This window comes from Condylura cristata, unplaced genomic scaffold, assembly GCF_000260355.1.
Source record: "Condylura cristata isolate star-nosed mole 26May11 unplaced genomic scaffold, ConCri1.0 scaffold00011, whole genome shotgun sequence".
NCBI lineage: Eukaryota > Metazoa > Chordata > Mammalia > Eulipotyphla > Talpidae > Condylura > Condylura cristata.
The window spans coordinates 55,813,868-55,825,837 of record NW_004567112.1 but is presented as its reverse complement, the minus strand read 5'-3'; the positions used below and the strand labels follow the sequence as shown (position 1 = coordinate 55,825,837).

Genomic DNA, 11,970 nt, shown 5'->3' with positions numbered 1-11,970 from the left:
TCCCTACCCCTCCCCTGCCCGCTCCTCCAGCGCAGCCCGCGCACGCCCCGCCTCAGTCCCGCGACCAGAACCCCCGGCGAAGCTACCCGGAGCACCCGGAGTTCTGAGACCCATCGCTCGGGGTCCGCAGTGTCCGTCGCGTCCCGGGCGGGCATGGAGCGGCCCGGCTGAGCGCCGCACCCAGCCGCCGAGACCTGCCAGTCTGAGTCACCCTTCTGCCGCGGCCCCGGTGCGCACGGGCGATGGCGAAGGCGACGGCCAGCGCCGCGGGGCTGCGGTTCCTGCTGCTGCTGCCACTGCTCGGTGAAGGTGAGTTCTGCCGGCAGCGTGTGCTGCATCAGCCAGGGCGAAGTTGGCGCCGCGCTCCGAGCGGCCAAGTGGACGCGGTGGGAAACGCCTTCCGTTTGCGGCGGGCGCAGGCTGCGCAATTGCCACCCGCTGGGGAGCTAGGTGGTGCGGCGGGTAGGGCGCGCTGGGTCCTGGGCTGGGTGAGTGTCCGTCCGGAGTGGCACTGGGACCCGGCCGCGTGGGCGCTCTGGTCAGTACCTAGGGCTGGAGCTACCACCGCGCGTCCCAACCTGGTCGCGCCTCGCGCAGCAACCGCATCTTGGAACCAGCGGAACGGACCCTGTCACCGTTACCGCACAGGTGGGGGAGGACGCCAGGGGAAGCCCGGGAAAGCCAGCGACTTGCGCTAGGAGTTCTAATTCTCCGGAACATTGCTACGTCCGGGCTTTCGTTTTGCGCTCCAAGTCGGTGCATTCCTCCTCCAGACCTAAGCGGCCGGAGTGCAGAGGAGTTAAGCTCTTTTATAAAAGGTTGCTTTACCCTTACACGTTTTCATCGCTATAGTCTTTAAGAAATATAATAATCATAATAATAACTTAAATGCCTGTGGTTTCTGGGGTGGCTGCCCTCGAAAGCTCTCAAATATCCAAGGCGCACTTGAGGGCCTTCCATGATCCAACCTAACAACCAGCTTTGGAGACCCTGGCCGTTGCCCTAAGTTGCGGCCTTTGGAGCCATAGAGGGCTCTGGACCAACCTTTACCAAGCGCTTTTGAGCAGTTTAAGAGTGGCATAGAGATGTTTTGGGTGCTGGCTAGCCTCTGCACTGATGGACCTCAGCATTACATGTGACTTTGCAAAAGCTCATCACCACCCACACCCCAGAACCCGACAGGGTGAACCCCAAGGCTAGAATCTTTGACCCACCCACTCATTTTATTGTCCCTTAAGCCAGCCCTTCTGCTGTCCTGCACCCATCAAATTTCCCTGAGAGCGAAGGAGCCGCCCTGCCACTGTCCCCCACTGCTTACAAAGGGCTTTCTTTCCCCGTGGCCTTTGGGACCAGAGGAGTGGTGGTCTCTGGCCTTTAGCTGTGGCCTCGCACAGACTCTGGGTTCACAGACCTGCCCAAGGCTTTGTTTGTGTGGCTCGAAACCCGGGCTCTAGGGGGCAGATCTGAGACCAGAATAGATTCCCAGTCCCTGGTAGGGGAGGGGCAGAGGGCAGAGAAGCACTTTCCTTGCCCTGTAGAAGAAGGGGAGTAGGGAGTCTGTTTCCTGTATAGCAGGGAATAGCAGGAGGTTGAAGACAAGGTGCAAATAAACACAAACAAGATGTTTTGAAAATCTCTTGTAACTCTGGATTGCAACTTTGTAGTTTTGTGCGTGTGGTGAGGTGTGAACCGGAAGCCTGAGCTTTACTGATCCCAGAGGGGCAGAAGCAAAGGATTCTTCTTCCACCACCTTGCCTTGGCAGGGGTTTCTAAAGAGGCTGTGAGCCTGGTAGATCAACCAGTGGCACTTGGCAGGAAAGCAGGTGGCTCTTCCACAGCCCTGGACCGCAGGGCTGGGTGACTGAAGCCATGCTCTCTGAACAGAGTATAGCGAATCTCCTTCACTCCCCACCTTTCAACAGGGATGACCAGGAAATCATGATGGTGGTCCTGGTTGTGGAGAGTTAAAGCTGCAGTGCCTAGGAGAAGAAAGCAGGGCCTTTGGAGAGGCCTGGGGAAGCCACTCACCTCTGGAGCAGCGTGCGTGGAGTTGCCAGACCTCTCTCAGTGAGGCTGGCCTCTACTCCCCACCCTCCCAGTCGTGACAGCTTAGCCTCCGGGCGCCCTCTTGTGGATGCAGCACCCCAGTGGGTGACCTGTCTCTAGGAGATGGGCTGGGTCTCTAAGAATGAAACCCTTCCCCCTCCGACCAGACACCTCCCCAAGATGGGCAGTTCCCCTCTGTGCCTGATGACAAGACCTAGATGGAGAGGCAGCTTCTGAGACCATAGTGAAGGGCAGGGCCTGAGCACTGTCTCTGGGCAGCAAGCCCCCCGTAAGGCCACGGGACATAAACATGCCCCTGTCACTTTCCCTCCACACACGTGTGCTGTCATTGTGGGTGGCAGTATGCACGGTCAGAAAATGGTGCCAGTGGACTCGAGCTGGATGGGATTTTCTTAACCACACCCTGTATCCCTGTACACACTCACACGCAGTCATCACTGAGACATACTCCTGACCTTGCTCAAGGATACACATTCATGGACCTGTGGGCACAGGTACACATACCCAGAGTGTGGCCTGGCCTCTCACACTCCACCCCCACCTGGGGAACATGATCCCTCTCCGTGCTCCTTAACATCCTGGCGCCCCTCACATATACACAGGAACACCTGCCTCTCAACTCCTCATATGCACAGGGGTAGTCCCATCAGCTTAAGGGGTCCTGGACAGAGCCAGAACCTCCGTCTACTGGTGCGCTCAGTGGAGTTTCTGGCCCTTTGCTGCCCAGCTCAGGTGCGGCCGTCCCTGCTACAGGAGGCAGTTACCAGGTCCTGGGACTCCCCTGTAGGTCCCAGGCTGGCCCCCATCCTCTGCAATCTCCCTGACCTCCTCCTCTGCAGTGGTCCTTTCATCTCTGTCTTCCCATGCTGGCTTTTTGGGCCCCATTTACTCAGTTTTTCTGGCTTCTGGAAAGACCAGAGGGCAAGCTCTCTGCTTGTGGACCTCAGCCTTTCATTCTCAGGCACCGAAGCAGGGAAAGGAAAGCTTCCTGTGGCTTGGCAGGCCCTCTGTCCCTCCAGTGGGGCCTGGAAGAGGCCACTTATGCTGACCACAGGCTGCTGCCTACTTCTTCTTATCTCTTTCTGGTCTCCCCTCTCCTTCACCAGGGACTACTGGAAGGCATCTCCTGCCTTACCAAGTTCACCTGGGCCTTGACCTCTTATTTCTCCACCCCATCCAGCTTAGCGTCCAGAAGCTGCCCATACCCCTCCTTGGCTGCTCTGGGTGCCAGCAGGGCCCAGCCTACTCAGGGACAAGGGGCTGAGCCCAGCCTGTTGGCTCCTGAGGGTGGGGCCTGTGAGCAGAGAGCAAATGGGGAAGTTTACTGAACCCATGGCTAAATTGCTTTTATTCTGCAGAATTGCTTTAGGGACAGCTAAGTAAATCACTGTTTCCTCAGTGGTGTAAAGAAAATGGGATGCATTCACCTAATGGGGAGCTAATGGCCTTTTAGCCAGGGGAGGAGAAAACTAATTAAAAATTATGGTATCTGTTAAAATGGAGCTTGGGGTGTCAAGAAGGGAGGGCCCGGAAGCTAATGCCTCTCCTCTGCCTTCCTCCTCTCTGTGACCTAAGAGAGGCCTCCTCTGTCCCCTGGTTTTCACTGGATAAGGCTAATGCCAGCAGCAGCCACCTCATGGGCCAAGCACTGCCTGTCTGCTGGCTCAGTGCACCCTCTGACTCTGAGGAATGAGGTGTCGCTTCACAGGTGAGGAACTGAGACTCCCTCTGCCTGTGGAGAGGATGCAGTGACTTCCCCTCCCCTGCTCCTGTGGGCTTCAGCAAACTCTTTCTCTGAGCCTGAGCTGGTAGGGACTGCAGGGGGGCTGAGGAGCCCATTGAGAGACTCCCTCACACCTGTCATTCACCTGCAGGGGTCTCCAGAGCCCAGGTTTGGCAGTGGAGTGTGGTATTGAGTTCAGATGCCAGAAATGAGACCAAACCGGGCTGAGACCCCAGCGTTAGTTGATGTCTGGAAGCCCTGTGGGTCTGGCCTGCCCCTGTCATGGCTGGCCTGGGGTGGGGGCAGTACCTTCTTGGGTATTGCAGAGGTCTTTGGGGGGAGGGGAATACAGGCAGTCTGTGGCCCCTGCATCACAGTCTGTGCCAGAACCCAGCACCTGAGGAGAGTGGGGATGGGTTCTGGGAGATGAGGGTGCCACTGTGCCCCATTGTGCAGGGCATGGCCTGACCCCCCTGGGCTCAGGACAGAGTGGGGCAAGTCAGTGCCCAGCCAGGGGCCCCTCCCTCTGAGTGGGCCTCCCATCCTGTGGAAGTGGCTGCATTTTCACTCTGGCACCTGCTTCTCCTTCCTTTGTGACTGAGAGGACACTTTCTGGTGTGTCCTGGTCAAGTCAAGGCTTCTGTGTTGGCTGCTACCATCCTCAGACTGGCCTCCCCATTCCTGGCTCCCCATGCTTTTCCCGGCTTTTCATTTCTGCAGTTGTTCTTCTGAGTGACTTAATAGTAACAACAGGGGTCATCCGCAAACATTCCCCAAGGCTGGCTGGGTCCAGTGTCATCACACGTGTGTGTCTCTGTGTGTGTCTGTGTGTGTGTGAGAGAGAGATTTCAGGAAGTGGCCCTCCTGTCACATGCCAAAGGGGTGTGGTGTGATGGCAGTGGGGGTCATCCCCCTCCCACCGGTTCCCACTTCCTCACTTGCCTCCCACTTCCTCACTTGCCTCCCCGTGGGCCCGTCTTCTCTCCATGTTCTGTGGGTTCTCCATGTTCCAGGGGTACTTTGGTCCCTGGAAGACTGGGGGTCAATACTACTGAGAGGTAAGGTCTAGGGTGTTTTCTGGGGATCGTGACCTGGTGGTGCTTAGCTTAAAGGATGAGGGCCCTCCCTGGTAGCACAGCGGGTTAAAGCACAGCACGGCAAGCAGCCACAGCCTCTTCAGTTCGAGTTCGATTCCCGCCCTGGAGGTTACCCACATGGCGCAGCAGACCTCTCCTGACCTGCCTGCTGCTCCCCTCAGCAGTGTACTTTGTTGATCTACCTGTTCTTCTCTCCACTCTGTCTCTGGTGAATCCTTTCACCCCCCTACACCTCTGGCCTGCACCCCAGTCCTGTATGCATAAATAAATAAATCTTTAAAATAGATAAATAAAGGAACACGAAGGCTTTGACATCCAGAGACCATGTGGCTCAGCCCTCAGGCACTTGGGGAAGATTTGTGATTCTTCCATAAGGCCCACCTCAAATGTCAGGAGGTGATGTGACTGAGGCCCCAGGACACTTGGAAACCCGTGTCACTGAACCGGCCTAGCCCACCCCACCCCAGTTTACACCTCCTGCTTTCATCTTCCTTGTGCTATGGGGTCATATCAGACCTGGGCTTCCATAATTCTCTGACCTCACAGTCATTATGGGACTTCCAGCCCCTGAGACTAGAGGTGTAAACTCAGTGGACCCCTGAACTTTCTGCTGAGATGCGAGGCAAAGTGCTACTCAGGTGAGGTGTAGCAGCAAGCACCATTGCCCTGAGCTCCTCCCTGCCAGAGCTGATTCCCTTAGAGAGTGGCCAATGGGTAGGTGACACCAGTGGGACTCTGAAGAAGCAGGTCAGACACCACCTGGGCCAGCACAGCAGGTGGCCAGCCCCAAGCAAATATCTCTGTTTACTTTGACCTGTGGGTGGCTCCACGAAGTGTAGCAGCCAGGGTGCCATACCAGAAAGTTCACCTGTGCACCTGGATAGGTGTGTGCCCACCTGGCAGGCCGCTGGTACACGTTCTCCAGGGTGGGGCCTGAGTAGGGGCGAGGCATCGGGCAAGGCCCAGTGCTGGGACCTGCTCGAGGGAGACGCCTATTCCTTCTTCCATACTTGGGTGCTGGCGGCTGCTCTGGCAGGCCTTCACTGCTTTGCAGGATGGGGTGCTGATGTCTATGTTCTGCAGGACCTGGGCTGCAGAGAATTCAGAGGGAAATATGACAGGGGAGGCAATTCAAGAGTCCTCACACTATCTCTGCTGTGTAAATTGCAGTTGGTAAAACTCATTCTAGCTTCTCCTCATGTGCTTGTGTGATCATCAGTCTCTGATGATTCCCACTCTTCCAGAAAGCGGGGAGAAAAGATGATTTCCCCAGTTGCTTAGAAAATGCTGGGGAAGGGGTGTACTGTGGGCCACGACCGAGGGCGTGGGGGGAGCTGGGGCTGGCGGTGGAGGGACAGACAGGGTTTACTGTGTGTCGTCCTCAAATTTCTTGCTGGTGAAATAGGCAAAGATTTGGACACAGAATTTGGGTGGGGGTTGGTCTTGAGAGATACAACTTTTGCCTGCTCCCCTTCCTCTTTAACTATTGGCTGTGAGGTATCTGCTGCTTTTCTTCTTTCTGGGGAGCAGGACGCTGTTTCAGGAGCCACTTAGCCATGGAGCGGCTCTGGCAGGCCTGGCTCTGGCCGCTTCTCAGGTGGGCGGCCCACAGGTGGTCTTGCAGGATGGCAGGATCGCAGACATGAAGCCTTGCAAAGCCTTGACTGTGGGCCTACCTGCCTCTTCTTGCTTACCCAGCCTCCCACCCACCTGCATCTGCAAGGGCAGGGGAGACTGGGCTTGGTGTTAAAAAACCCACAATTGCTTGTCCTCTGCCCAGGACCACCTCCTTAGGCCATTCCACACCAGGCCACATGCGGGGGGAAAGAATGCATGCCTGTTCCCCAGACTGAAATCCTGTCCTATGGCCTTCTCGGCCAGGGAAGATGGAGTTATAGAGGAGGGCAAATGGCGGGGTGGGGGTGAGGAGGGAATAAATGACTGGTACCTGCACGTGCCCCTGGACCACCAGGGGTGTCCAGATTTGTATCCCTGCGCCCTGACTCTTGTAGATTAACCTCTCCAGGTCAGCATAAGGGCCTGTGGCTGACCTAGCAGCTGGGGCCATGGGAAAAGATTCGGGTTGGCACATAACTGCAATTAACTTTCTAAACATTGAGATGAAATTCACATAACGTGAAGCCATCCCTTTCAAAGTGAGCAATTAGTGACATTCAGTACATTCACAGTTGTGTTTGTGTTACCTTGATGTACTTTCAAAACAATTTTGTCACCCCAGAAGGAAGCCCCATACCCATTAGACATTGCTCTCCAGTCTCCCGGTCCCTTGCCCCTGGGAACCCTGCATCTGTCTCTATGGATTTGTCTCCTGTGCTTGTTACATATAAGTGGTTTGAGGTGCATCCGTGTTGTAACATGTATCATAAGAGTACACTGCTGAGGGGAGCAGCAGGCGAGCCTGCCATGCCATGTGGTCTCCTCCGGGGCAGGCGGGAATCAAACTCATGCGGAAGTGGCTTTAGCTTCTCAGTGCTGTGCTTCAACCCGCTGTGCCACCAGGGAGGGCCCACGCTTCATTTCTTTTTAAGGGTGGGTGATACTGCATTGTATATCTATACCACATTTATTTACACATTCATCTGTTGGGCATTTGGGTGCTTGTAAATAGTGTGCTGTCAGCAAACACTGCCAGTTAACCCATCTTCATCCCCCCCCACCCCGTCTTCAGTTGTTTTTTTTTTTTTAAAGATTTATTTATTTATTCATACAGAACTGGGGGTACAGGCCAGAGATGCGGAGGGTGAGAGGATTCACCAGGGACAGAGTGGGGAGCAGAACAGGCAGATTGAGAAATACACTGCTGAGGGGAGAGGCGGGCGGGCCAGGAGAGGTCTGCCGCACCATGTGGATCTCCTCTGGGGCAGGCGGGGATCGAACTCATGCGGAAAGTGGCTTAAGCTTCTTAGTGCAGTGCTTTAACCCGCTGCGCCACCAGGGAGGGCCCACTGTCTTCAGTTTTTTTAAGCATATTCTGAGGAGTGAAACTGTTGAGCCCTGTTGGTAATTCTAAGTAGCACTTTTTTGAGGAATTGCCAAACTGGTTGAAAACCAACATTCCCACCAGCAGAGTGTGGGTTTTGCCACATCCTCACCATACTTGCTATTTTCTGTTTTGTTTTAATTATAGGTATCCAGTGGGTACGAAGTGGGATCCCTTTGTGGTTTTGATTTGCATTTATTTCCCTAATGATTAATGACATTGCGCATCTTTTTATGTGCTTGTTGGTCATTAAATATCTTCTTTGGAGAAATACCTATGCGGGTCCTTTGCCCATATTTCAATAGGGTGTAATGACCTCTTGCTTTTCGCTTTATCAAATCTCCAAGTGTCGGGGCCTCCATGGTGATGCAGGGTTATAAGTCTCAGGGCTATGCCTGCTGTAGCCTGAGTTCAGTCCCCATCCTGGGAGCCCACCCACACATGGCACACCAGACCTGCCCTGTCTTGACCTCTGCTCCCCTTGGCAGTGTACTTCAGTAAATCTGCTTGTTCTTCCCTCTTGTCACAGGTGAATCCTCTCTCTCTCTCTCTCTCTCTCTCTCCCCCTATCTCTGCCCCTCTCCACACGCACGCACCTCTGGCCTGCACCCCAATTCTTCTATACATATATAAATCAATCCTTTAAAAAAGTCTTTAAGTGTTGCAATTTCAGTGGCACTTCTGTCATTTTCTGGGCCAGAGCTTTTAAAGGAGAAACCGGTACATCCAATGCCCGCCTATGGGAGTGGAGTCCTTTGACTCCACTGGGACCCCGAGGACACTTTCCAAAGACTTGGCCCCGCAAAAGCCACATTGAGCTCGAATGTCCCAGAACAAGGGCACTTCAACTTGTGTGTGAGCTGCTGCCGAGACTCAGAGATTCCCTTCGAGGGAGGTGGGTAGTTCTGGACCTGGGACCCACACAGGCCACCAGTCAAGGTGGGATGAGCAGCAGCAAACCCCAGAGCTGCCCTGTCTTGTTAAACCTCAATCCAGACTCTAAAAATAGGCAGGCAGATGGAGTATAAGTTGATTACCGTAATTGCAGCTGTGTGAGGTCATGCTGCCCAGTTCCTTGAAGCCGTCATTTTACTGGAACTACAGTGCGTGTCAAGGAAATGCCCCATCCCTGCACCCAGAAGATGTGCAAGCTCCAGAGGAGGACGGCTTGGCTGAGGGCTACCAGGATCCCTTTGTGGGCCCAGGCACATCTGGCTCCAGAGTGGGGGAGGGAGAAGGAAACACTGGCTCTCGTTGGCAGGTGCTCTGTGCCTGGGCTGTCCCAGCAGCACTCCTGGGGGGGTTTCCTGTCCCTATCCCTGTCCCTAGCACCAGACCAGGTGCTGTGGTACAGGAGGTAAAGGAGTGTGGCTTGAACCTGACCCTGCCTAGTGTTCCTGCTTTTTCCTGCTCTGCCAAAAGCTCCCCTGTGGGCTAAGCTCATGTCTTCCTGCCTTATCATGGCCTAGAAGGACATGTGTGGCCTTTGTCCTGTTCCAGCTACCTGTCCTTGGCCCACAAGGGCCGCTTAGCCCAGAGCTCACCCCAGTTTCCATGACACTCACCATCAGCCTCTTGTCTTCTGGTCGGGAAGTCCATGCAATGACTGCTCCTGCATGGAGGGGTTCAGAGGTTGAGCTCAGGGACCAGGTATAATAATCCTGTCCTTTCACAGACAGGGAAATGGAGGCCCAGAGGGGGTATTTAGGACTTGGTCGCCATGATCCCTTCTCTGCACTGCTGTGCTAGTCCTGAAGTGGATTCTTTTGTCTCTTGAGACTGAGGTCTTTGGAGTTTGCTGCCCCAATACTGGTCTCCCCCAAGGGCAATGAGCTCCAAAACCTCTCTCACAGTCATCCCAGCTGTCTTCTGTTTACCATCCCAGCAAAGCAATATCCTGGATCACAACCCCAGGGAAGGTCCCACTTTTCTCCAGTGGCTAAGGTAGGCCTGCCAGAGTGTCCTGTCCATGTTCCACCCTGGTTGCACCCCCTGAGCTCACAGCAGGACCAGAAAGAAGAGCTGACAACACCCTGAAGCTGTGGAAAGGGCCCGCTAGAGCACTGTGACACACACAAGGAGGGAGAATGCTGAGGGCAAGATGACTGGATGGGAGTCCTGTAGCCCAGGAGGAGGGGCTCCCTTGGAGAAGGCCAGCTCCATCCCCTCTGTTCTTCCAGACTTGGTGAAGAGCTGGTCATACTACAGCATGCCCTCCAGCCCCCCTCTACCTCCCGCCTCAAGTTGCAACGATCTTGGTGAGGCCCAACTCTTACCAGGCTGCTGAGGGTTCATGGGGACACCTTTGTCCTGGTCAGTAAGTGGTGACCTGTGTGGAAGATGCTCTTCTAGGGCTCCTCCAGCCTCCCCCTTTCCTCAAGAGGTGCAAGTCATGGCTCATCGTCCACATGCAGAGAAGGCTGGTCTGTGTCGGACCCAGTCGGAATTCACCTTACGTTCGCTAGGGCAGGACCCAGTGGGGTGGGGACTGGGCAGGAGCACTCGAGACTCATGTCTGTGTCCAGCGGAGACAGGCCTGGCAAGCCACTTCCTGGGACTGTGCGTGTGTAAGGCCCCACTGAGCAAAGGAGCCCGTGGCCACACACACCAGCTGGACATGTGCTAGGGGTAAAAATGGGAAGGACATCCCTATTGGAGGAGCTCTAGATAGATGAGGTGACAGACTCATTTAAGTCTGAGTCACTGCACCCTGTGTGAGGGGAGCAAATATGCTGGGGAGCGCAGGGTTAAAGTCGGGGATGTCCTGGCCTATAGCTCCCAGGTCAGGGCCTGCATACCCCCAGCTGTGACCTCAGGGCCAGAGAACCCTAAAGCAGAGGGGACTTGGTGACCAGCACGCAGACATCAGCAGGCCACTTGGGTGGCCATTCTTTTCCAGCCAGGCCTTGCCCTGGGTAAGAAATTAATTGTAACCTAATTGGCAGTTTCCTTTGCATAGAAGCCGGAAGGAACTGCCAGTGAGGCTGGTGATTAACTCGGCGGCAGCTGGGAAATCACATTTGGGCAGGAGTGACCCATCTCAGCGAGGCCGCTGCAGCTGGGCCTGGTGGGTTTGCAAATGTGGGTGCTGGCCGGGTACAGCCTGGGCCTGGGCCCTTGGAGCAGAAGACCCAGAGGACAGATGTTTGGGGAAACACTGCACCCTCCTCTGAGTCCCCTGCCCGTTCCCACTGTGGACCACCCAGTGGGGGTTTATGTTGGAGGGATGGTGGTGGGCAGAGTCTTAAGAGCTGGGCTGTGGGTACAGCCCTCGCAGGCATGTGGCCAGGAGCCTGGGTTCTGTGCTAGACAGGAGAGCCCTGGAGAAGCACAGGCACCTGGTGTGTGCCAGAATGCCCCCCGTACCTTCCCATTTACTGGCCCCATCCATTTGCCCCTATTCTGTGTCCATCAGAAGGTCCACTCCTGCCTGTGGCCGCTGCCCACTGAGGGCTGCTGGCAGCATTTAGGGAAGGAGTTGAAGATTGGAACCGAGACTGTACTGGTGACTGGTCTCCTCATTGGGCCCTGGGATTTGAGTGCCCAGTGTAGACACTTGTGTCCATCCATTGGACACACCTGCAGAGACCAGAGCTTTTTCAGTGATTCTGCAGACGAGGTCTCCGGACATCAGATTGGGACAAGCGGTCAGGTTTCCCTGGAGAGGGCATTGACTGGCGAGTAAGCAGGGCAGAGCCTGACCAAGGACCCACGTGCAGAGGGCACTAAATCTCCGAGTGTGGTGCCTGTGGACTGTCATAAATGACTCGAGCCTGGCCCAGACCTTCCCTTCATACCTTCTGTCTGCCAGGAGGACGAACAGTAAAACAGGCCCAGTGCTGGCCCTGTGGGTCTCTACAACTCTGCTTTCCTCCCTAGCTCGCAGGCGTCAGACTGGCAAAGCCGCTTTCATTTGGAAGCCTCAGGATGGCTGACAAGGTGGTGATAGTGGTAGTGGTGGTGAAGGGGGTGGTAGTGGGGTGGAGAGAAGGTGGCGACGGTCTAGGTGGTGGGCAATACAGGTGGGTGGTGATGGTGTAGGGACGCTGGTGTTGGTGGTAGGGGCTGGGCTGGAGAATGGT

The 11,970-nt window shown here is 55.4% G+C and overlaps 1 protein-coding gene across 1 annotated transcript in view; it reads left to right on the top strand.

The window, feature by feature from the left end:
• The first annotated feature begins 35 nt into the window (after positions 1 to 35).
• Positions 36 to 11,970, top strand: part of RET (ret proto-oncogene) — a 60,708-nt gene continuing 48,773 nt past the window's right edge. The window contains exon 1 of the mRNA XM_004680912.2: positions 36 to 309. Coding sequence (XP_004680969.2) covers positions 243 to 309 — 67 coding nt within the window. The 5' untranslated portion in view covers positions 36 to 242. The remainder of the gene's footprint in view (positions 310 to 11,970) is intronic.